We start from the raw sequence: 27,037 nt of genomic DNA on the forward strand, positions 1-27,037 counted from the left end.
TCAGTTTTGGGGCTCATTGCAGTTACTATCACTGTCTTCGAAAGACTTATTTGTTTTCATGTAATTGTCCACGGGGTTATTGTATTACCTATATAATATAAAATCTTGATAATGCACACTTAGATGATTTTCATATGTTTAGAAAAGGTATTTGCTGTTATTTTATTTTTTATGCAAACAAATGGCAATTGTATTTGCAGTTTTCAATATAAAACTTGTTGAAATGGGTTCAGTATGTGTATCAGTACATTTTAATCTTTTTTGGCACATTTTTACAATACCGTGATAATACTGATAACCGTGATAATTTTGGTCACACCGTTTCATCCCTAATGTGAGATTAATGTTGTTATACACTGTTCCAGACAATAGTAATAAACAAAACATTCACAAGAAACACTAATTAAAACTTTCACATTTAATAATTATCATTGAAAATGTCAGCAAGTAAGTAAAACTCTCGAAAGTCCCTCAGAGGAATGAGGTGCATGTTACTAGAAATCAGTCCTCACCAGTTCAGTGCTGCTATGTGGAACTTATGTGAAATCTATTCTGTGATCCGGTGTCATGAAAACACAATGATACTGATGTCTTCTAGATGCCATTGATGATCTATTCACTTAATTCATAGTGGTGAATGTCAGTTGTCCTGAGTTAGAATTAAATGGCACTGTGGTAAATGTCATCCAATGCAGCTGAATGAGCATATGTGATATCTCTGTAATCTAGTCTGTAGATAATATAGTATATTGTAAAATGTTTCTTTTTCTGTTTTGAATGGAGAAACCATCTCTGTTCGGATAGAAGAATCCAATTTGAATTTTTGTTTTTTGAGTGAGGTGTTTCATGTAAGGACAATCTGCTAACTAACTAAGTTCTCTAAAGTACTTATAATTCTGTACTGTCTCTTTTAGATTTCCATTGACAACATGGATTGAAGTTCCGTGATCCTGCAGAATGTATAGCCTTCATTTGGACTTTCTGGAGTTTAGAACAAGCTCACAATCTTAAGTTAATAGTTAATTAATTTAGGGGTCTGGATGTCACCAAAATCTGATTGTAACCTGCAGAAAGCCTGGTTTGTTGTATAGCCGATAACATGCAGGATGGTATCATCAGCATAAATATCAACATTGCAGTGCTCAAATGGAAAGTAAATATTTATGTATAGAGTAAGGCACCATCCACACTACTTTGTTTTAGTTTACAAATGGAGAATTAAAACAAATACGATCTCTGTCCACATCAGCGTTTTAGCTGCGGATCAGAGGTGATCCCCGTCTAGAAGATTTGGCGAAAGCATAAAGAAATGCAGACCAAGAATCAGATTTTTTTTTGCATGCACCAATAACGACCCGGGACTGAATGTAACACCGGCGTTAAAAGCGGCTGTGGCGGCGGAAAACGGTAACCTACAAATGTAGGCAGATAGGCCTAAGTGTTATTTGCACAGTACTGAATATTTTAATAAAAATACCAAAACTAAAACTCTGGTCAGCAGCATCATGTTTCTGCTTTGCATGACTTATAAGACCCAATCAGAGAACCGAGTGTGAGCGTCTGCGTCATCGTTTCTGAAGTCCTCCGTTTTGGCCCTGGTCTTCACTAAAACGCCCTCCGGAGTTTTGAAACGCAAAACGGGGTCGGCAGCGTTTCCAAACTTCTGTTTTAGGTCTTCGTTTTCGCCTTGTAGTCTGGACGGGAGGTGCAAACGTAGCAAAAGGTCTCCGTTTTAAGTCGAAAACGCAGTAGTGTGGATGGGGCCTAAAAGCAGAGAGCCTGGAGCTTCCTGGTGGTCTAAGGTTTAAAGCACTGACCTTAATGTCCCATGATTGAGTCTGGGACATTTGTTGCATGTAATTTCTCATCCCTGTCACCCCTAATTCCCTGGCATCGCCCTAACTGTTGATTTACTAATTAAGGCATAAAAATACATATACACAAATAAACAAAAAAAGCAAGGCGACTAATATCGATCCTAGTGTGAAATCAACTACTATATATTTGATTTGAAACCATCTGCAACAACAGTCTGACCAAATCCAAATCAGCATATTTCAGTGTCATAATTTGTATAAAGAGCCTTGGACAGATTTACAAGCGCTGCACATTGTTGCTTTTTATTAACAGAATCCACGGTGTCACCCACTACAGCAGTTACTAAACGGTGAGCCAGTCTAAAGCCTGACTATTGCAGCAGGAAGGCATTGATGCTATGGACTGGCCCGCCAGTTCCCCAGACCTGAATCCAATTGAGCACATCTGGGACATCATGTCTCGCTCCATCCACCAACGCCACGTTGCACCACAGACTGTCTAGGAGTTGTCTGGGAGGAGATCCCTCAGGAGACCATCAGCCACCTCATCAGGAGCATGCCCAGGCGTTGTAGGGAGGTCATACAGGCACGTGGAGGCCACACACAATACTGAGAATCATTTTGACTTGTTTTAAGGACATTACATCAAAGTTGGATCGGCCTGTAGTGTGGTTTTCCACTTTGATTTTGAGTGTGACTCCAATCCAGACCTCCATGGGTTGATAAATTTGATTTCCATTGATAATTTTTGTGTGATTTTGTTGTCAGCACATTCAACTATGTAAAGAAAGGAGTATTTAATGAGATTATTTCATTCATTCAGATCTAGGATGTGTTATTTTAGTGTTCCCTTTATTTTTTTGAGCAGTGTATAATTTGCACTTCACACAGCATTTCCTAAAATGAACAGTTGTTTGATAAATGCATAATCTGGTATCTTTTGTTCAATCATTCAATAACAATATGGGTCTTAAGAAACTAAGGACTTTATAACAATTACTTAGTTTTTTAATGTTTCCATGTCTTTTTTCTGTCTTGTTGTGGTTCTTCAATTGTGTTAGTCTATTTTTATTTCTACTTATTATGCATCTTAATTATTTTTGTAAATCACTTTGTGATATCTGCTTTAGAAAGTTAAAGCAGTATATAAATACACTTGAGTGGACACAAAGGACATTATCTGAGGAAAGGCACTAGGTTGTGAATAGCACAGTTGTTCAAGGGATTTTGGCTTTGTTTAGGTCACAAGCGTCACCACCGACTAGAGAGAGTTGATTGGCTGTCAACATCAGTTTATTCCTGTATATTTCAGTATATTTCTAAGAATTCTGTTTCCCAGCATGTAAATGAAAAAAATACAAATAAATAAATCAGGAGTTAAAGTCAACAGCTTGTATCACTGTGGGACACTGCTGTGCTTCTGCACGCAGCTCCACAGGATCAAACAGCAGCGTCAGCTTCTGATTCAATCCACTGCTGCCGCTGCTGCGTTCAGCCGTGACGGAGGTTCAGCTTGAAGCACAACAACAGTTTCTTTTTACAAGTGTTGGTGAACACCCTGGGACCACTAAGTGTGTCTGAACGCAGCCCCATGAGACTTAACGAGAGCGAAAGAAAGAGTTTGACTCCACCTACAACAAACAGCTTCAGTTCATCAGCTGATGAGACTTTGGGAGTGCCTCTGAGCAGAGAAGCTCAAGTGAAACACAAAAGACTCGCAGATGAAAGAAGAAATGGAGAACAGAGGGGGGAGGGGGGAACATAAAATAAAAAGGTAAAGAAACTTTTGGTGGGAAACTGAGTAGGTCAGAGTGATTGTAAATGTCAGCTACAGTACAAAACATGAAGAAAGAAAGGACTGAAAAAGAAAAGAAGTGAACAACAGGTAAAAAAAGAGCAAAGGAGCTGATGAAGTATTGATGGAGGAGAAAGTGGGTCGATAAAACAGTGAAGAGAATAAACTCCAGACGTCGTGAAGGATGTGAATAAAACATCAAGTGAATCAAATATAAATGAAATATAAATGATGTAAAGGAGGTAAAGAATGTGAGAAAAAAAACTGCAAAAGTGCTTTTTCAGGAGAAAATGCAAGACAAACTTAAAGCTTATTGAGGTGTGAAACAAAGAGTTCCAAGAGGATCCTTTCAGTGGCAATAATACGAAGAACACTTTGGGGGGGCAATAGTCTAAAGGCCAGTTAGTGTCCCAGAGAGGCCACAATTAAATGTAAAGGTCATCCTGGGGTTTCGTTGTAAACTTAAGTTCCTGTTCTCACTGACACAATTTCAATAAACCTCAAAACCTAAAAAATCCTGAGAGACTTGCTGTAAAAAATAATCAGGAGATGCTGAGACTCCGTGGATTTCAATGATTGTTGCCTTTTGTCCGTAGACTAGTCACAGTTAAGCTGCCGTCACGTCAAAATTTGCGATTTACTGGCGAAAATCTGGATTTGACAGAAAAAAAGCATGGTTGTAAACATAAATTGTAGGCTAGCGTGGTAACATCAGCAGTCCACAAAGTTATTAATCACCAAACACGTTACTGTCATTAACCCCGTCAATGTCCTTGCACTCACTGCAGCCAATCAACATATTTCCTACTTTGCTGCTGTCATTATTTTGCCTGCAGTTATAAAAAAAGAATTTAAATAATCAATATTTCCTGAATGAGAGGTCAAAAAAGTTCAGTCAGCTTGAGGAGACTCACCCTGTTCCACACAGTGAACGAGTTTGACTGAGTCATTCTGATATTGGTCTGCTGCTTTGTTTAGACATATCATTGTGACAATGCATAGCTTTTTATTAAGTGAAACCCCATTTTAAACTATTCATGCCATTCAATGTATGTATTTGTATCCTGCAATTCTCTCTCTGTATGGTAGTTTTAAGGATTAAGGAAGGATTAAGGATGTGATGTCAAGAGTTGAGCATTATCATGTTGGATGTCTTAAGTCTTTTTTGTTAAAGCAATACATAGCGCATCCTCTCAGTCCACAGCTTGTTTTACTGCACTATATACACAGGTAGTTGTTTTACTTGTTACAGTTAAGTCACTCAGTGTGTGTTTGCTGCTCTCAGTGATCAATCCAGTTAATTACTGATTTCAAACCACAGCTGTTGTTACAAACAGCAAGCATAGGTGTCCTCATATCAATCAGGACTGAAATCTTAAGGATTAAAGCAGCAACTTTAATTAATTCACACTTGTCTGTGTTTCAATTTGACAAAAGCTTTTGATATTAGTGGTTTGAAATGTGCATTTTGTTTACGTTTGGATCATGACGGGCCCAAAACAATGACAAATGCACGTCACAAGTTACCAGAGCCCAGAGTTTATTTTTATAGTATTTGTGTTTTCAATTTGCAGTTATAAATAGAAAAAGGAGTTCTCCCCATCTGAGAAGCTGTATGCAACAAATGTTTTATATTTTCCTACTTAATAAATCACCTAAATTAATAATTGATTTCAGTAACACTCACTGTGCCAGCTGCAGTCGGCACAGAAATTCTTTTGTTCTTGTTGAGATTTCCTCACTGTTTCATAGGTCATTCCCGCATAATAACTACCGACCAGCCTCATCAGACTTTCTGACATCACAGCCTAAAGTTTGCATCAACATTTACAGTATTAAACACATTTGAAACTTCTAACCTGTTGTTGTTCCTGCCTTCCTGCCCGTACAGGAAGTGCTCCTGGTTGATAGTTATGTAATGAGTGGGGAGCTGCTCTGATTGGTTTTTGCTGATGGTAACAACGGGATAGCCCATTTGTAGAGTCCACCTGTCCATCATCTCTCCGATGTTAATGTCCCGCCCCTCTGAACGCATGGCCTGGAAAAAACATTGCATACGAATAATCAATAACTAATAACGACTAATTTACAAAGATTATTCAAGGATTATTTAATTGGGTCATTATCCATCATCAATAACCTGGTGAAAAGTTAACCAATATTTAGTTCAAAGTCACTTAATTAAGAGAAAAATTACTTTCAGATAATTGAAGCACCATATCAGTATAATGAACGGCACTAACGAAGATGAATATAATTAAAAAGTTCTAGAAGCTTCTTGTGTGAAGGACAAACAATAAAACAAGCCTCGCCTCCACCTGTCAGTAATGCTACCATGGCAACAAGACTTTCCTCATCTTTGTCTCATCAAGTCAGTCTTAACGAGCGTCTCTCTGGCCTTCATTACAACTGCTTCGTTAAATAATTAACAGCTTCAGTCAGTCTCCCTGCTGTAGAGCAAATCACTAAAACTGTACTGCTCTGCCCTGAAGCTTTTGAGCCAGCGGAGGACAAGTGGTTCAAAACCCAGATAGGTTCACAGACAGGTAAGTGTTACCTGAGACAGTTTGCTCCACAGGTCGTCTCTGGCTGCGTTGCTGTACATGTGACTCAGCAGATAATCCTAAAAAAACAGAAAACAGCTTAAAACACACCATGTGACAGGAAATTACATCATTTGGTAGACCCACAATATTCAGCTGTGTCCAAAATATACCTGCATTTGTTATAAACCGTCTTTCTGCACCAAATCCCATCTTGCATACCTGATCTTAATAGTAAAACTTCAGTTAAAAGCCTAGTCCCAATTAGAGGCCTCTCCCTTTTACTGGCCTGGTGTGGCTTCATGTTTTGACAAATAAACACATGTCTCAATTAGATGCCTGTTCTGGTTTTCATTTAAGTTTTTTAAGATGATTTAAGATGTTTTAAACTAAGCGGGTCGCCCGCTTGAGCTACTTTTCAGCTGTTAGATCGTATATACAAATATAAATGTCAAAATCTTTGTCCATATGGACATGCTACAAATCGTTACATCCGTTAGATTCTTTACAATACAATTCAGATTTTCCAGTATGGCAAATGAGACATAAAAAAAGCCTAGTAATATTCATACTGGTTGAAATAAAGTAGTAGTCTATTCCCCATCTTTACTGAGCAGGAGTTTTGTGTAAATGGAATAAAAGGCCGGCAGCTTATAGACGCCTGTCCTAAATATGGGCATGGTGTGTTCAGTGAAAGTAGCAAATAAAGGCCCAGGCTAATAATAATTAAAAGTTTTAAAGTAGTAGTAAAAACATAAACAAAGACTTGAAGCATAAATACTTAAAGAGGTCATATTGTGCTTTTTGGCTTTTTACCTCTCCGTCATTGAGTTATATATCTTTTTTGTGCATGTAACAGGTTTGCAAAGTGAAAAAGCCCAAAGTCCAGCCCAAAGGGAGTTCCTGTCTCCAACACGCCCTCAAAAACAGCGGTGGAAAAACAGTGAGCTGCAGCACACAGCTCTCCTCTCCCTTCCAAACACTAGCTACCCTCCAGGCAGTCAGTGGACATAAAGTTGTTCCTGTGATGTAGAGACAGAGCTCAGTTAAAACTTTATGGATTCTTTTGTTACAGATTAATAACTCACCACTCTGAAACTCTTGCTCCAGTCCATGTTGCTGGTGGCTACTTAACACATAACTATTCAGCTTAAGATAGGATATGAAGCCAAGGTCAAGGGCATGTGCTTTGGTTACATACTGAAACATCCCCCTACCATCTCTGCATGCTTTTTCTTTATGTACTGTATAATGTTATACTACTTTAGCGCTTTGGAATTAAATATTGACAGTGAACACACTCTTGACGTCATTACAGACACTTCCATATACTGTAGTTATTGGTAGGAGGCAGGGTTGTGTAAGTGACATGTCTCTGTCTCCCCATTTAACGATACCTATGCCTGTGTGAATCTGTTGGTTTTAGGAGCCAATAATGTGAGCGAACGCTGAAAAGCTTCTAGAAAGAAACATCAAACAGCGTTCGGTGTTTAATGTTTGAAATAAGTCTCAGTGAAATAACATGCCAGTAGGCCTCGGAGGAGCAGTGAGTTTAGCGCCTGTGTTGAGTCTAAAAGGCTTTGGGTTCAATCCCTGCTCCGACTTCAAACTCTTAAGTTATATTTTCTGAGCTAATGAACAAGGTGAAGACTCAAAAGCTCCCAGAAAGCATCTCCCAGTTCAAAAGGACTTAGTGGTGTGGCAGTTTCGCTTTCAACCCGTAATTCGTTGGTGACGGTTTTGTTTGGTTTGATCCCTGTCTGTTTCCAGTTTCGGGAAGAAAACTCATTCCCACTGCAGTGGGTTGCGGATATAAAAGCTCAGAGAGGTTGGTGGATGATTGGGTTTATAATGAAACAAGAAAAGGCAGGAAAGTAGTACAAGATAACACCGAACACCTACAGAGAAACCGCTCTAATCTGCTTCTCTGTGATGGAGAAGATTCCTCACAAACAGTCAGTCAGTTGTCATGGTGTGTATGGAGGTCGATAAGGCAAAGGAGAAACTCTTTATTGGAACAAGATGACACATGATAACAACAGAGAGAGAGTGTGTGTGGCTTTGATAAGTATGGCTCTCTCACCTTCACCAAAGCTGACATAGAAGAGATAAAACACCCCCCCACACACAGAGTCTGACCCTGATTCCAATACAAACACAGATTTAGAAGCATGATACACCTAAACCCAAACATTTTCCAATGATAACAAGCCTTCTGTCAGGAAAAAAAGATGTTTATGACTGATAATAATTTCATTTAAAATGTGTTATCAACAGCTGTGAGGGTTAGGGTGAGAGATTTATGGCGTTTTAGCAGACAGGCTGTTTATGAGGACTGTTTTCCCATATCTGAGGATAACATGAACCTCAACTTTCCATCAACACATCCAGGTTCCTCAACAGGCCACTATGGCTTTTTAATTCTAAAGCCAGGTGAGCTCCTCTATGCTTTAAAAAGGTTCCTAAACACTGAAAATCTCGCTGTTTGTAAGGTTGTTATTTAAATTAATTAGTATTGATAATATTTGAGCGTGTGTTATCTGTCTGCAGCTAATCTCGCAAATAACTGGATTCATCCGCCTAACATTTTTTGGGCTATGACTGCTCTAGGACCTCTTGTGGTTGCAGTGAGTCAATTTTTTCGAAAAACTTATTTATAGACCAATATTATTGTAAAGCTTCGACTTTTGTCTTTTCAGCGGTATTTGCATGGCAAAAGGCATTTCCTGCAATCGGCTAGGCTAGAAACAAAGCTTACCTAGTCTGTCGCAGGCCAGCATCTGCAGATTAATTCCATACCCGATATGTTATGATCCACTAAGGCAATATACGAGTTGAAAAAATACCAGTTTTTGTTATCTTTGTCACCATTTTGACTGTAAGAGAGCCAGGAGGGACAACTGAGTGAGATTCAACTCAGGGGTTTTATTTTGTGTGTCGTCAACAAAGTATTCTAAATAAATAAGAATGTTTAATGAATGGATTGATTTGTCTCCCCATTAAGAAAGACGCTGAGCGCATTTACGCACGAGGTACAGCAGCATAACTTCATTGATTATTTCAATCCCCGACACTCCGACAGGATCGGTCAGGATGAACTGACAGCAGCCTCTCTGATCAGGAAAGTAATTCGTTAAAGCAAACAAACACATAGCCTATAGAATTGTTCCATCAGGGGAGCTACCGTCTTGTTAAGAGGACCATCGGCTTCCCACAAGAGGAAATAACGTTACTCTTTTACTCATGGAATTGTTTTTCTGGTGCCGAAATGTAATGTGCGTTACTGAGATTGTAACGGGTATAATTTGTTCTTTTAGTAATGCTTTATATTACTGTGTTAAAGCAAAAACCAATACATTACTGTAATTGTGTTATTTCTGTAACATGTTCCTCCCAACACCGATTAAGTTTAGTTACGCGAACACAGGATGCTCCCATACCATACCATTACCATTAAACTATTCTATGCACCTAGAAAACAGAGACTATACTATATAAAAAACATTACATACATCTACATGACAAAAATTCCACTATACAAAAACACTTTCTCCCCTTCATTTCACTACTCTCACGCACACACTCTAGACACACAGCCTGCCCTGCATGTCTTGTTCCCCACCCACATGCCCCTCAGGCACACCTGACGAATACCTGCACTCTTCTAGTTGTTAATGAGGTTTGGCATTTTATGCCATATTCATGTCACACAGGAGCTACCACACTTTCAGTTTCTGACCTCTAAATATTATTCACAACAACATCCAAGTCAGAGATAAGACTGGGGAACAGATTTCTCTGAAAGCGCTGATATCTCTGACTTTGCACTTCAGAATACAGAACAGGTGAACAAATAATGTTTCATTTGAGCTAAAGTCTGTTCTACAAGGTAACTGAACCCAAACATCATTGATATAGTGATATATTATCAGTGCAAAATATATATAACATGCTCTACAATCATACAACCATCTGGCGTTATCACCTGACGTGTATGCTTGCATGTTGTAAACATGAGAATATTTCCCATCTCTACCATCCATCCTGTATGAAATGCACATGTTATTAGGGGTGGTAGCGGTCTGTGATTGGCCAACTTGGAAGTGGTGGTATCATCCGACTCCAATTAAATGTTTAGCAAATAAAACTTAAGCAGGTTGTGTTTTGACTAAATTATTAGGCTTGAGGCTCTTGTCATACCACAGATATTCAGAATGAGACTCTTTCATGTGTTGTTGCTGTTGGTTTGCAGGGTTATATAAAGGCTTTTTATGTTATATTTTTCACTTAACATCAGATTCTTGGAAAACATGAAGAAATGTTTTCCTAAGATGTTTTTTATGCAGCTGAGAGCTGAAACTAATGCTCTTATTAGGTAGTGTGGCGTGAAGTTTGGCACATTGTATATAGACTTGTAACACACACACACACACACACACACACACACACACACACACACAGTATTCTCTGCTTGTTCTGCTGCTGGATCAGCAATGTTTTATATAGAATCTGGTTCTCTGTGTGTTCCAGGTCACAGTTTCTGCAGGAAAACCAGGACATGGTGTGTCTGTGTCTGTGTGTGTGTGTGTGCATACACGTTTCCATGACTGTATTCAGAACAAAAACTATATTTAACCCAGTTGCACCTTACATCATATGACATCATTGTTTTACACTGATTTCTTCCAATTTTGTATATTAAAAGTGCTTTGCTGCTTTTTGTTTCTGCTCCTCTGATGTTTCTAACATGTTAACATTAACCATCAGAGAGCCATTTAGCTACATACAGCTGAATGATAAATAATGCAACTGTCATTAACACCACTGTTGTTGTTATTTACTCTACTGGATGGTTTAGTGGTTAAAGTCAACAGAAGGAATTCATTACTGTTCTGTTTCAAAATTAAAACCTCCAGAGTAAAACAGAATATCAATATTATTAAAGCAATATTTTTGTCTCGCCTCAAATTACTTTTTGCTTTGTCTTTGATTCATGTTTCATTGCTTTGTACAACAGCCAGAGCTGCCCTACTCCACCATGGATCAATTTATTGAATTCTACTTTGAACTTGTCCCTAGGTAAACTGTGAGGGAACTAAAACATAATTCCAGGGAACTTGTAATAACTAATTATACTGAAATTAAATTTTTTCATTAGTTGTGACAGGCTGCTGTCACAGAGCAAACATCCCTAAACCTCTGAAGCGCGCTGCCTTCAGGAGGCGTTTTTTTGAGGGGGAATTAGGGGGTTTTAGGAAAGAGAGGTAGGGATGTTTCCTCACCAGAATTTTACTCCTGGCAGTGCGGAATAGGCTTTGACCAGCATTTGAACAGCTGAATAAATAAAATGTGAGGGGGAAAATCAAAAACTTTTTTTGGTGTCTGGTGGAGGGGTAAGGGTTACTCGGATCTATCCTGTGAGTGTTTAACTGCAGCTCTGTAGCACTTGGTGGCTGTATAAAGTTTGCATTTTGGTCAGCAGCAGTTCTCAGCTTGAATTCGGGTCACTTACAGTGTAATATTGGCAAGATTTTACAGCAGAGAACAAGTAGCAAAACTTCCTCTCAAACTGCCCCTGCAGCGTAATTCACTTATTCGCTGCCCATCTACATACTCAGTATGCCTCAAACAGTCACGGTTTAGTCAAAACACACACACAGCTGCTGTCTGAATCCTGGTGACAAATCATTTTAAAGCATAAAACCAGCTGTCCCTGTTGTCCTCAGATACATAAACAGCTGTATACAGCTGGACCTGCAGGACGACATGAACTTACATTGAGTCCTTTCTGGAACAGCGGCTGTCCCATCACGTTAGCCAGCATCCGGATCAACGCCGCTCCCTACAGACAGCACAGAGACACATCCTTTCACACATAACAACAAGTGGAAACATGCACATTAATCACTTCATTTCATTGGAATTGCTGCGATCAGTGGATTAGCTTGTAGTCAGCCAATGAGAGGGCATGTTCCTTGTTTGCCAACTTGTCCTCAAGTTATCACTCTGCCACCATATTTCATTAGGAACTTACTTTTTTGTATGCTATCCAATCGAAGACTCTGTCAATATCCGTCGCCTGCTCCACTTCCTGGGAGATCGGGTGGGAGGAGTTTAGGCCATCCAATAGCATTACCTCATGGAGAACGTCAGTCAGGAAGCGTTGCTTCTCCTGAAAACACAGAAACATTTGTCTTTGTCACTTATGGGGACATTAATATTCATTGTCAGGAAACTGACTATAACCGTTGACCATTTCCAACCAACCCTTAACCGAAGCTGATTCTAACCATAAATTCACATCTTAAGCCTAAAAATAGGGGAGCCAGATGCTTGTCCCCATATTGGAGGTGAGTCACCACATTGTTGGTGTCTGAACAGGTTATTGTCCCCACAGTGTGGCTAATACCCTCCAGGGATTTGTTTTGGTTTTCAGCTAGCTCCACTTATATAAAACCAGGCCTCAACACTAAAAGTAAGGGAGCCACATATTTGTCCCCATATGGGAGATGAGTCCCCACCATGTTGGTATGTGATCGCCACAATGGGGCGTACTCTTCACAGTACTTTTTGGAAGCTGGGTTTGCTTTGGTTTTCTTCCAGCTCAGCTTTTTGACAGATTCCAATTAAATAAAGTCGGTCAACAAGCTGTCGTTTAGTGAAACAGTTTGTTCAGTAAACAAAGGTTTAGTTGTGTAATTATTCTGGTTAATCTTTGTTTACTGTAATCTTTGTTGTTTATTTCCTTTTCTTGTCTCATCTTCTTTCCACGCTCCGTTCATCCATTATTTTGCTTTCTCCCAGTTTGATTCCTTTGTTTCCTCCTCTTCTTTCATCTTGTCATTTTCTTATCTCTTCTATTTCATCTAGTTTTTCCTGTTTTAATTCCTCCTCCCTTCTTTTTATGTGCTCGCCTCCTTTCCTCCACTCCACTCAGTCCTTCATGTTTCCTCTCCTTGTTTTATGCACGTCTTTCTTCTCTTTGATTCCTCCCTTTCCGGTTTTCTCTCCTCTTCAGCTCTCTTGGTTTCAGGGTTTTAATAGACATCTGCAAACATGTTGAGCGGTAACACGCTCTGTCTAAATTACCCGTGGGATCAGGCTAAATCCAGAGAAGTGCGGCTCTGGCTAATTCATGGATTATAGTGTTTACTATGGAGATTTGGTTTTAATGAAGCTCCATCTTGTTAAGCAACAGGATTGTTGGCTTATTAAGTTTTAGTCATTAATGAACAGAATGAACAGGAACTTTTTTTAATTAATAGTATCTTCTGGGGATCTGGCCAATTCTTGGTCCAATGTGGCTCTGTGTAATTCGTGGATTACAGTTGTTTATTATGTATATTTGGTTTTAATGAATCGACATCTAGTTAAAAAAAGTTTCTTGAGATATTACATTTTAATGAACATTAGAATCAACAAAAATATTTCGATTTTACAGTGTCTGCTGGGATACGGTTACTTCTTGGCAGCTATGGCTCTATCTATGTTGATTTGCATGAAATTTACAACTTATTTGAGTCTGAATTAAAGAATAAACACAAACATATAGTGTTGAGAAGGGCCAGTCCACTTCATTTCACATTCAGAGGCTGTTAAGTTCATTTTGTCCCTAAAACTAAATGGTAAGGTACCTCAGTGAGTGTACAGTAGCGGCCATCTAAAATTGTCAGCCGGGCTCTCCTGGGTCCTGGGTGGAAGGTATGTGATCAGCGCTGTCTTGTAACATCCCTAAGCATTAAATGTGGAGAGCTTCAGTTGCAAAGTGAGATTATATATATATATATATGACTATAAAATGACTTCTGTGCTTACGTTTTCCCATTATTGAAATAAAATGTCTTTATTGTGCACAAATGTGGAAATTCGTCTTTGGCTTCACAGGTTGATTAAAAACCACATCCTTAAAAAATACAATACAAAAACACAATAAATAACACAACATACACAGTACAGACCATAACAGATAGGATCCCAGTGTGGAGACATTACAAATTTTAGTAAGATAATTGCATTTGGAATGAAAAACTTTTTGTAAATGTTCTCAGTTGCTGCAGCTGCTCTACAACGCCTTTCATTTTCAATAAATTCATTAAACGAGGGCTGTACAGAATCACATGCAATTTCTCTAACTTTTTGTTTCACCTGTTTACATATACATCCCAATTATTTCTGCTCTTTCCCAATAATCTTAACAGCCAAATTTGTAATTCTACACAATCTGTTTTTGTCCTTCGTCCCTAAGTGTCCATATCATGTCCATGTATTAAAAGTAAGAATGCTTTCGATGAGACTTTGATAAACACTCTCTAGGATATTCTTGCTTATGTCGTATGAGTCAAATTGCTTTTCTTTTCTTTTCTTTTTTAAATGTACTCTGTGTTGGCTGTAAAACTTAATTTACAATCAAAAATTGTTCCTAAGTATTTAAACTTGCCAACTATATAACAGGCTTATCATTAATCAAAATAGAAGATGCCTATTTTTACAGCCTCTCACTCTCTCCGACAAGGTCACACCTAGAATAATTATCTGTACTGCTTTAATATTGTATAGTTTGATACGCATGTGTGATTACTGTCTGTGGATTTGGTCAAATTAGATGAGTGACTCTTCAGGCTGTGTAACGGTACTGGTCTTTGCAGGGTAATGTGTGTTACATAAAAAGAGACATTCTAGAGCCTACTGCAGAATTGAGTTCTCTCTCTTAGTGTGCTACCTTCTGAGCCCATAGACATCGTCAGCATCAGAGTGTACCTTTTTGTTTCCACATAATGAGCCACTGGTGTTTCATCCTTACAGATCTCCCAGCCCCCACAATCTAGATTGTCACACTGAGTGTAAGGGCCTTTGTAACATCCATCCATCCATCCATCCATCCATCCATCCATCCATCCATCCATACTCAACCGCTTATCCTGCGTACAGGGGTCACGGGGGCCTGGAGCCAATCCCAGCTGACATCGGGCAAAAGGTGGGGTACACCCTGGACAGGTCGCCAGTCCATCACAGGGACCTTTGTAACACTGAGTACAAATTCTATGTTTTGTTATCTGTTACTGTAGAGCCTGCACACAGGTCCTTTTTTTCCCCACTTTATTTTGATATACCTCATTCATTACACAAAATAAGCAGAGAGTGCAGAAGTGGCCAGCTCACCTGGCGGCACTGAAAACAGATGAAACACAATAAAAAAGCATTTTTATTTACATTCAGCCAAAACAAAATCTGTTTTATGGGCAAACCATCTTTTGAAATACAAATCAACGCATAAAATCTACACTTCAGTCTCCATCTGAGGGTGCCCGCCTAAACAGTTGTTGGCCACAGAAGGAAGAACTAGCAGTCAGCTGCTCCTGCAGTGCTGGTGGAGTAGGTGGTTGGCATACTTCAGCCAATCGCAAAAGTTTGTTGGAACACACCCACTTGTGCGCTCTACAAGTCAACGTAAACCAGGCTCTGCAATCACCGAGAAGTGGATCGCCACATACAGCAGAGATGAAGCACATCAACAAAGAGAATTCCGAATAGATTTGTCTCATTAAGGGCGAGTGGAAAATCACCACACGAAATCCAGCAACATTTTGTAAGATGGGCATTAAAGTTTCGCTGAGAACTGTGCAATATCACTTCAAGGAGAGACCACCCCGCCGCTCGAGGAAACTGCACCAGTAAGAATGCACAATTACAACCTTTGTGAAGTGTGCATTTAGAAGTTTTCCTGTTTTCCTTTATGACAATCTCTGAAACTGGAAAGTCTTCCTTTGTGAATGAAATATGTTCCTGTACATAAAGTTTGCTTTTGTCTAATGTTTTCTTTTCTGATTTCCAAATATCGTGACTGCCATTGATGAGGTCCCAAGCTGTGCAGCAGAAAGTTGAAGCAGATTTTGGTGTTCATCTGAGCCTGACCAGTATACGACGCGCCTGCAGAAACTAGTGACAAAAGAACGCAACAAAGATGCAAGGCTAAGGCAAGCTATTCAGTGGATTGAGTCTGGGGAGACGTGGTATGAACGTAACTTCAGTGGCTCTGGAGTACCACCCCAGGCTTAGTTTCCACAGAAAGGACTGCTTTGTTGCCAAACCACATCCCAAACACTGCTGAAAAGCTCCATATCTGGGGACTGTTGCGGGAAGTTGCGGCACCATACTTCAGACAACATTTTGGGAAAGAGCATCACTTTTTCATGGACAATGATCCAAAGCACACTGCTGCTGCAATCTGTATTGCATCGGAGGGAATCAACTGGGTGAGGACACGCGCGGTGCAGTGGTTAGCACTGTCACCTCACAGCAAGAAGGTTGTGGGTTCAAACCCCGGTTGCCCCGGCCTTTCTGTGTTCTCTCTGGGTGCTCCTTCTTCCTAATGTCCAAAGTCATGCAGGCTTGGTTAATTGGTGTCTCTAAAATTGTCCTTAGGTGTGACTGGTTGTTTGTCTATTGATGCGTTCCATTTACCTCAGAGGTCGGAGCTGGGAATGACGTCACACCCGAGTTGACGGCGTTCCAGTTACCACGCTCAGCCAGCCGTTGTTTACAACTAGGCCAGGTTAGCTATTGATACGCCGATTGATTTAAAAAAATGCATTGTGCGGTATTTACTCATACTAAACACTGTAGCAACACGACCACATACAGCTGTTGGACAGCACTTTGTGTACGAACATTTCTATGAGACACAAGTACACAGACAGCCATCTTGGATCACGAAACCGGGGTAGTGCGATTCTCCCGACTTCCGAAGTTGGGATTCTGACTTAAGGGGCGTTCCCTTTGAAATTTTGACCTTTGAACTCGGAAATTCCGACTTCCCATGTCAAATGGAACGCACCATATGTGTGGCCCTACGATGGACTGCGACCTGTCCGGGGTGTGCTGGGGTTGGCTCCAGCTCCCCGTGACCCTGTACGCAGGATAAGAGGTTGATGATGGATGGATGTATGAAACGTGTTTGGCAGTCAATGAAAGACTTTGGTTGAAGACAGGAGCTTGTCCAAGCCATAGAGTTCTTTTGGGACACGAGACTGACCCAGGAACTCTGTAATAAAGAGCTATTACAGGCTTATCAGAAATGCAGAGACTGGTTGTGAAGAACAAAGGAGGGCATAGTGGAAAGTGAAAAAAACCTTCAACAATCCACACACACACATTTATGCCCAGAAGTAATGGCATTGCTATTTCAAAATGACACTGTGTGTGTATGTTGTTATTTTTCTGTGCTTGCTAAATAAACAATCCTAAAAACCTTTCCTCTGTGTTTTTACTTTTATTTATTTATTTATTTTTACAAAACAACATTCATTGTGTGTTTGTGTAGGTTGCCTCTCTATTCAAATGGGTATCAGCTGCTTGAAAAGGCAACACATTTTCACCTCTCTTCGGGTGATCTGCTTGAATAGGAGGTGGAGAGGTGAAAATGTGTACATATCAGTTCCCTATTCAGCTGCCTTAAAGACCAACCCAAACAGATACAAACACAAACCCTCTGAAAGTGTTTTTTGAATGGAGCATACAAATCTGTTTAGTCACTGTTATATATTTCTAATGTATACTGTTATGCAGAACTATTTATACCAGTATTTATTTGTTTTTTGAGTGATGATCACATTAAATTGTTGTTGTTTTTCATATATTTCTAATAGAAATATACGAAAAAAAACAACAATTTAATGTGATCATCACTCACATCATATATTTCTATTAGAAATATATGAAAAACAACAACAATTTAATGTGATCATCACTCAAAAAACAAATAAATACTGGTATAAATAGTTCTTCTGAACTAGACAGTCAGGGGTGGGGATTAAAGAAGCTAACTGGTGGCACCGTGGAAATGTGTATGGGGAGTGGGGGTGGGGTTAACTATGCAACCATGTTATTGACATTTTGATAGGGCCTACTACATGTGGGCTTCTAGATTGCTAGCGCCTTTATTTGACACTGACAAGTACGCACCAGCTTTGTAGGTCTCACACACACACTTTTATATTACAACAATAATTTTTGTAAAAAAGAACAAGGGGAACATGTTGCTCTCAAGAAGAGAGGCAGCAAAAGGTGCAAATATTCGTACAATGGCATCCTGGCTCAGGCTAAATCTATATCTGTCCACTGCAGAGGCTCTATCCACCTGGAGGAGGAACTAGTATACATTTGTGTATTAGAACAATATTATAACAATAAATAAAAAGTTTAATGTTTGTGTAATACTAATACTAACTAAAGTTTGCTTACAGATTCTTTAAAATAGGCCTATTTGTAACATTTCAACAGCTTATTAGTTTAGATTCAACAATTCAACTGATTCACAAATAAACAGTTTCTGTCTTTTTAAGGTTTGATCAGGCCTAATATTGGTGTATTTATCATATCATTTCAGATAATAGTATCATATATATGTGACAACTAGTATAATATTAATTCCAGCTACAGCAACTTTTTGCATACGCTTGGATATAAAAAAGCAGCCAATCTTCTCCCTACTACTTCTTTGCTAGTGGAGAGTCTGCCAGATATCTAGCATGCCAAACATCTGGAGGAGTCGGCCGACTCAACATCCACATCCAGCCAATGAGAGCAGGCAGCTGGCAGAGCAGGCAGCTACTTTTTCACTGCAAAACACTTTTTACTCCCATCCAGCTCTCTCTGTAGCTCAGACGATCCCTGCTACCTGCGTGTGCTAATCCATTCTTTCACTCATATTCTTTGTCTTTATAATTGGTATCTTTATAATAACAAACAACAGCTGTTTCGTGTGTAGGTTCGCCTCATTGACAAAACGTGGTTTGGAGACCAGCGTCAGGTGACAGAGCCGCTGTCAGCTCGTGTAGTGTGTCACCCCCTGACTTAAAGAGTCCTGTCACAACGGCAAGTTGTGTAGTGTGAACGGCCATCGACCAATGTTGAAAATCATGTAGTCTGCACGAGCCTTAAGGTGAAAGGTAAAACCAGACCTTGGCAACTGCAAGGGGGGGTGAGGGAGCTGGATTGCAGCCAACCAAAAAAACCTCAGGCTGGGAGTGGCTGGGACTGTAAATGAACTAAACTATGTGTCTGATAAACAGTTTGTTTTGAAACAAATCCTTACTGGGTTGACAGGAACGAATATGACTAATTCCTGGATGTTATCTTTGTTTATACAGGAGCTGGACTGATCCCGCCTCAGAGGATTGGGCTAACTCCTGGGTAAAGACAGACTACTGCTTTTATCTTAGATTCAACAGAAGCACGCACATACACACAAAGAGAGGTAAATAGACAGGATCGGGGGACGCCACAAATTACACAATTAGTTAATTAGTTAAATGGCACATTTGGATGAAACCAAAATTACTTTGTGAGAGCGAAGAAATTTCAGACTAAATGAGACATCAGCTCTAATTAACAGGGACTTTAAGTCACCTGGAGAGAGGGAGAGAGAGGGGGTCCATATGGTCGTTATGAACCAGATGGACCCACATGTGGAGGGACAGCTAATAGGGCAACAGTCAGTGTAAACACAAGCACTCACACAGATGGAGGGACGGGGCTGTGTTCAGGAGCAGCTGCTCTACTTTTAAAGTTCTGCTCGTCTCCTTCATCCATCCTCCTTCACGTCCAACACTCCTCTTCTCCGGTTCTACTTCTACCTCTCCTCCCTCCCTCCTCCTTTTTATGTCAGTGTCAGTTAAACTTGGCAGGTTTAGATGACAGACAACTCTCTGTGTAACACTTTCATGCTGAATACTAATTCATTGGCTGGCAGGTGTCACTAATAAAATAAAGTTTAGATCAACAGTTTAACCACATTATTAAACTGACAGCTATCATTGTTAGTCCTGTTATTTAATAATAATTAAACAAAAGATTGAACAAGCTTATGGAGAGTGAAGGGAGGCAAGGGTCAAAACAGGTTAGCAGTCCACCACAAGTCAAAAAGGGGAGTTCACATAATCCAAAAGGAAGTCTAAGAATCAGAGGTAGATTTCCAACACACAGGGAAACACTGGGAAAAGGAATGGTGACAAAGACCACTAAACAATGAGAAGACACAGACTTAATTACATACACAAGAGGGAGGTGATTAACAAGGCACAGATGGAAACTATCAGTGAGGAGCAAGCAATCAAACACGCGAGAAGTGATGAAGTGATAAGAAATGAGAGGAAACGGGAAACAGAAAAAAATCAACTACAGACAATGAGTAACCACAAAGACAGGGAGTTAAACACACTAAACACAAGGGGAACGAATTAATAAATGACAAAAGGAAAAATATAATACAGAGAACGGGAAAAACACAGAAACACAAGAAAGGATTCACCAAAATGAAGCAGGAAATGATAACCTGACATTTTCTGTTTATATTTTTGTTAGTGAAAACAAATTCCACAAAAACATCAAAACAAACGATACATCGGTTTATAAATACTTCCTGTTCTTTAATTTACAAAAAGCAAACCTGCTAGTCACTGGCAATAATACAGCAGCAAATAGTGCATTTGTTGGGGACTATTTTCCTCGGAGGATGAATACACATTTGCTGCTCTGGTGAGTATTTGGGACAGCAGGACGGTGTTTATGGGACTGAGTCAAAATAAACAACAGTGTGTGTGTTCATGGTGATGAAGGAACAAGTCACCCAGAGCAGGAGTGAGGCTCACTGATGGGTTTGGAGCGCTATGGCTCACAGGAAGAAGAGACATCAGGCTTTGATACACACACATAACTTGCTATTAGGACCCATAAAATTTGGTATTTTCATGGAATTAGTTGAGTACAAGAAAAATAAAGAATATCAACAGACCTTTAATGTCAATATTGAATTTACAGGATTTCTACATCTTGCTTTATCAGATAATCAATTTACTGGATCAGCTAAAAACAACTATTGATGTTATTTTTCCCATAAACTGCTCTCAGATGAATTGTCAGAATAGGTTTTTATAATGTATATATGGATTTGTGACATAAGATGACACGTACCTTCATCTCATTATACAACCCTGTGCTGTAAAATGATGAATAAGTCTACCTTGGGAGATGATCTACTATCAGTTAACAAACTGTGGGTTAAACTGACCGCAAACACACTTAGGAAAGTGGAGGATGATTTAAATACAACCTCATTTTCTCATTGGGTCAAGTATCCATTTCTAAGAGGGGAAGAGAGCAGAGGAAAAGATGAGTATTGATTGTCCTCTGTCCGCTGTCTTTAACATGAATATTTCATATTTTCGATCGGAAGTCTATTTGTTTCACATCAGTTATCTGTTGGTCCACATATCCCTTTGACCCGCTTCCTCTCTCTCACAGATACACAGAGAGCATGCTGTCAGTGTGGGTTGTGCAGTGGTGGAAAAAGTACTAAAATTTATTAAGTAAAAGTACCTCAAGTTCATTTTCCATCCCCTGTATTGTGTTTTTGTTGGTGTTAGTTTTAGCCTGTCAGTCCCTTCTTTCTGCTCTATTGTGTCCAAAAAAATAAATAAATATTATGGTCTTTGCTCACAATAAAAACACACATTGTATTGGTTTTTGGTCATTCAAATAAAGCTAATTCAAACCATGTTCACAGCAAATCGCTATGCTTGGTCTAGGCCTTGTTTTTGGTTTCCCCATGTTGAAATTTTCTAAAAGTAGTTCAAGTTTGGGTAAAGTTGGTAGCTTGTTTTTGCATATTAAAAAGTATTCATTTGTCGAAGCTATTGGGAAATGCGTGTTACTCCGGTCCCTTATTACCACTCTTTTGTGTCCGTACAAAACAAATATTATGGTCTTTTCTTACTATAGAAAAACACATTGTATTGGTGATTTTGAATTAAAATAAAGCTAATTAAAATGTTGGACCGTGGCTGTAGAAAAAGTCCCATTTGCCCGTTTTCATAATTTGTTTTTGTTTTGAATGTCATGACACAAATTTAGGAGAGGCAGGATATTATTTAGTACAGACCAAGTGGTATAGTCCCACTGATATAGTCAGCTAAAGCAATAAATTAGTAATTCTTGACATGTTGCATCTTGGGGGACTTTCATACCAAACTGTTTGGTACATTCTTAAATGAACTCTGGTGTGCTTGCCTGTCCAGTTTGTTTAGACTGGTGCTAAAGCTGTCTTCTGAACTTTTTCTGCCTATTCGTTAGTATTTATCATGTATGAGGTCTAGCTGCAGCCTTGAGTTATAGTGTTCAAAATCAATTACTTTTTCACAAGCTCTTTGTGACCATCAAATAAAATTAAAAGGACCTATCAGGCCCAATAAAGGGCAGCATGACTTCTTTGCTTTCACATTTGATTTTCCCCTCTGGCTCACTGTAGCGCTGATGATGCTGCAGAACAGCCAAAGAAACTGAACGAGTCAGTCGGTGTGACTTCATGTTTACAGCCCCTGTTCTGTTTGTAAAAAGTGTCAACATGAAACTGACCAGAACTTAAAGACAACAATAGGATTATTATTTCCCTAAAGGACCATACTACAGGTGTGAAAGGAACACATCTACATGAACTTTAAGTACTAATGATGAATCGAAAAACTTGGACAGTGTTCTGCCAGAGGCTGTTTTTAGCTTGGCACTACATATAATATATTACATAATATTGTACTATAATATGTGTACCACACTCGACTGTGGCTGTAAACCCTGCAGCCATCTCTTTATGTCAGTATCAAATTGATGTGACCAGTGCTCCAGCTCTTAAATCTGTGTTTTAAAGTAAGAAATGTGCATCTCAATTTTAAACCAGGCTTGATCACATTAGGTCTGAGTTGGCTTTAAAATTCCCCAAATCCTGGTTATTGGTTAGACTCCCAAATAGTAGTTATGACATGATATAATGCCCCCTGCCTGAGTAAGTGATTGATTGATTAGTTGTAATACATTAACGATCTAGCATGTATTTCCTTCCTGCTCATATTTTCATTTGTGTTTAATTTCCTCGGCTGTGCTTTGCCCTTCTCCCTGCAGCGCCGTGACTCACTTCTGATGGAAATGGCTTTTTAAATAAAAACCTGTATTATAAATAAATTGTTTTATCAGGAACAGACCGCTTTATCATCATTGTGCTTGTTATTGGAGAAACACTTTGTTTCTATTAAAGCGTCCAGCCGTGCAGAACCACAGTAACAGGGATTTAAAAATGCCATGTCGCTCAGAAGCAGACTGTGTGTGCGTGCGGAAGATAAGGTGTTTTGGGTATAACACGTTCTCTATTTGAAGTAAATCACAACATACTTTGGCAGAAACAAAGCAGGAAGAAGTGTGTGTGTGTGTGTCTGAGTTTGTCTGGGGGGGGTTAGAGCAAACTTGAGGAAGATTTCCTTTTCATTTCATTTTGTGTTTTGAGCTGACTAACTCTACATCAATTTGTTTGCCAACCTGAGCAGAATAACATAAAACCTTGATTTCACCTGCCGCAGATTCGGGCTGGATATGATCTGCTGAACTGCAGGAAAACACTTTTAGAAAAGTAGGAATCGGATATTGATCCATACGAGTGGAAGAAGGTGGAAGAGTTCAGGAGGAGACCTCACAGTCAGGACTTCCTCCTCCTCAAAAGCCAGTTTTAACTTTCTTCTTATGTATGTCCAAATGGTATTATAGGTTACATAAAGTTTTATACAATAAAGAGGAACAGATGGATTTCTGGTGCAAACTGAGCAGCAGATAGATTTTTACCCTCAGAGGTAGTATAATTTACTCCAACCATAACGGATCATTTCATCCTTTTGTGCTATCCTCAGTGTTGCTCCACATAAAAAAAACATACGAGTCTCTTGAAAATTTCAATAAATCGATAATGAGGTTTGTGTTGTTGCCATTAAACTGAATTATTTCAGTTTTATTTAAGTTTGATATGCTGAATGGCTCTAAATAACACCATACCCATGACCCTGAGCTGCTGTTGCTTTGGATAAAAAGACAGTCAGAGGAGAGAATCAGAGCTGAAGCAAATTCAGAACGCTTCAGTATTGTAGTTCTTAAAATATTTTGCCGTGCTGAATTTATCTAAAATTAGCAGAAAAAACTAAATGCTCCTTGGGACTCGTACTTCTCTACTAACAAGTACCTTTTCTTCCTCTGAGCCACAGAGCTCCATTGTTGTCCAGAAACTATTAAAACCCATCAGTGAGCCTCACTGCTGTACTGGGTGACATGTTCCTATAATCACCATGAACACATACTGCAGTTTTATTCTGACTTAGTCCCACATACACCGCCCTGCTGCCCCAAATACTCACTAGAGCACCACATGTGGATTCATCCCCCGCTGAAAATAGTCCCCAACAAACAAACAGTTTTTTATCAGTAGGAACCAATGGGCTTGGAGCTGAGAGCCACAGACAGGAAGGACTAACATGCTGCTGGTCCACAGACTTGTACCTTTGACTTTATATCAAAGAACCAAATGTTTTCTAACACAGTTATTTTTCTTTTGTACTTCCTTTATTTTTTTTTATGAAATACAGCAAGAAAGTGTCAGAGACTCTGGTTAGAGCCAGCTGACGCTTTAAAAAAGAGAAAAAAAATCTCAGACAGGCAGAGATGCAACGCGAGTCGCATTCTACCAAGCACCACGTCTGAACAAACCCCACCAGAACTCTACTGGTTAATAATTAAGTAGTACTACAAACCGAAATAAAAAACAAACCTGAAGCTGAAGAAACCCTAAACGTTAACGGAAAAGACCCGCGGACCTGAGTGACTGAGGGAGAGACAGAGAGAGAGCTGTTCTCTTCTCAGTGTTCTGTGTGTCAGTGAGCAAAGCGGGACACAATAAATCTGTAGGGGCGCTGTGACTAGCCTATCACAGAACGCAGACACAGTCAGCTACCCAATGAGGATTTTTATTCAATCCGAGCACAGATGTTGACTCGTATAATACTCGTACTCGGCAAAAGTGCTTTATCCGTACCGGATACTTGTTTCAGCCGAATATCCAGCTCAATTCTATTACCGAGCCAGACGGAGCCGGTGTTCCATATATGATCTTGTGGAACGGCAACGCTCAGTCTACCTGTTCCGCCCAGCAACAACAACAGCCTGGGGCGAGTTTAATCTCAAAATGTTTTGCACCAGTTTGCAATGTTTTCTGATTGAATGACGTTTCCTTGGAGCGTTGCGCAGCGGGCTTTGAGGAATGTTTTCTCTGTTTGTAAACACGACGGTGTTAGAAAGGCAAGAAAATGCAGTGCGCTTGCGTACACAGCAGGGTGTTCAAGGCACCACAGTTTCCGTTGAAAAAAATACGTTTTGCTACGTTTTGTCGGCGCTGAACTCGCCCCTGGTAACATGCTTCAGGTCAGTGGGCTTTGAGAGGGGGGGGCCTAAAAGAGACAGGAGCATCTACAGCTTGTTTCAGACAGAGGCTGAAATTAATTTTTAAATTTTTTTTGAACTTTATCCTTCAGATGGTGTTGGCATTTGACATGTTCACATGTTGTATGCTGGCACTGTGTCTCCTCGGCCGGGCTAAACCATGCTATGTTAAGTCTTCATCAGTCTCCGAAACTTCTTCACAACTGAATCTGGCTCACAATGTTTCTTCAACAAACATGATAAAGACTGTGAAGCAGTAACACTTCTGACATCAGGTCAAAAGACATCTATGTACTGTAAACGTTTTTTACTTACCATGTTCCACTTTGGGAAGAGGAAGTCGGTGCCAACGTATTCGAAGAAATGAGCAAAACCTTCTTTTAACCAGACGTCTTCCCACCAGACTGGAGTCACCAGATCACCAAACCACTGAAAGACAGACACAGAGAAGAAACTGTTCAATATAGTTTTCTCTCAAATATAATTATTTCATCTGAAAAGATTTATAAAACCCCATAGACATATTCTGATGGTGTGTTTAAAGTAACAAAATCCAAATAAAAGCAAGTTGAGGAAGGCATCAGACTTCTCAGAGGAACAAGACTTAGACTCAAAATATACAGTATGTTTATATATAGATAATTATATTTACTGTTCATGATTTTATTTGACTTTCCAAATTCTGAGTGTTAAAGTTTTGCTCTATAACCACTTTTTCAAAGCCCCTGGTTACTATTCCTGCAACATAAATTATTTCACTGCAAATCAGTCTGCTGAAGCCCATCAAAGAAACAACATCGCAACATCTCTTCATTCTGCTGCTGACCTTCACCTTCTTTCGAGCCAAGATAAATTACTTTCCCTCATCCACTCCTCCCGCTTAGCTATCCTGAACTTTGTAGTCCACCCCCTCAAAAATCATCCCAAGGTTTAGCCTCATCTGTGTTTGGACGATTCAACCCATTCCATTAGGCAGGCTTGTCAGAGAGCAGAGCAGAGATGGAAAAAAAGATCACCTCTCAGTTTCATTTGAAATATTTAAAAACTGGCTAATTTCCAGGCAGCAGCCAAAAAGCGAGAGCTAGATCCTTCTCTGAGATAATCAGTAAACTCTCTCAAGGACCCCAAATTCTGTTCAGTTCTATAAATTCTGTCCTCAAAACCCATATAGCTCATAATATTGAAGTATCAACAGATCTCTGTGAGAAGTTTTTGAGGTTCTTCACTGAAATAATTGAAAACATCAGATCGATATTCTCTCCTACTCTCCCTGGCACCCAGCTATTTTGCTCAGAGGCCCCAGCTGTCTTTAATCAATTACAACCGGTTTATGAGGACCCTCGTCATGCACATGAAACAGATGTTGTACCCTCCCATATGATAAAGGATAGGTTTGATATGGTTGTACCCTAGCATCCAAGTTATTATTTATTCCAGCTTAGCCTCTGGCAGAGTCATCGCATGTTTTAAACATGCAGTTGCCCTGCCTCTGCTCAAAAATCATAATATTGATGTTAAATGTTTAAATAACTATTGGCCCATCTCTATATTGCCATTCCTTTTAAAAATAATGTAGAAGT

At 39.5% G+C, this 27,037-nt stretch overlaps 1 protein-coding gene across 2 annotated transcripts in view; it reads right to left on the bottom strand.

Moving 5' to 3' along the window:
- LOC119895745 (thyrotropin-releasing hormone-degrading ectoenzyme-like) overlaps window positions 1-27,037 on the bottom strand; it is a 210,228-nt gene that overhangs the window by 46,366 nt on the left and 136,825 nt on the right. For both annotated transcript variants that reach the window (XM_038709043.1, XM_038709042.1), the window contains exons 6-10: window positions 25,773-25,886; window positions 12,190-12,327; window positions 11,932-11,997; window positions 6,170-6,235; window positions 5,472-5,650 (exon numbers count right to left, since the gene is read on the bottom strand). In XM_038709043.1, coding sequence (XP_038564971.1) covers window positions 5,472-5,650; window positions 6,170-6,235; window positions 11,932-11,997; window positions 12,190-12,327; window positions 25,773-25,886 — 563 coding nt within the window. The remainder of the gene's footprint in view (window positions 1-5,471; window positions 5,651-6,169; window positions 6,236-11,931; window positions 11,998-12,189; window positions 12,328-25,772; window positions 25,887-27,037) is intronic.

This window comes from Micropterus salmoides, unplaced genomic scaffold, assembly GCF_014851395.1.
Source record: "Micropterus salmoides isolate LMB-PRFRI ecotype aquatic unplaced genomic scaffold, ASM1485139v1 Ms_hic_scaffold_9, whole genome shotgun sequence".
In the NCBI taxonomy this organism is placed as follows: Eukaryota; Metazoa; Chordata; class Actinopteri; order Centrarchiformes; family Centrarchidae; genus Micropterus; species Micropterus salmoides.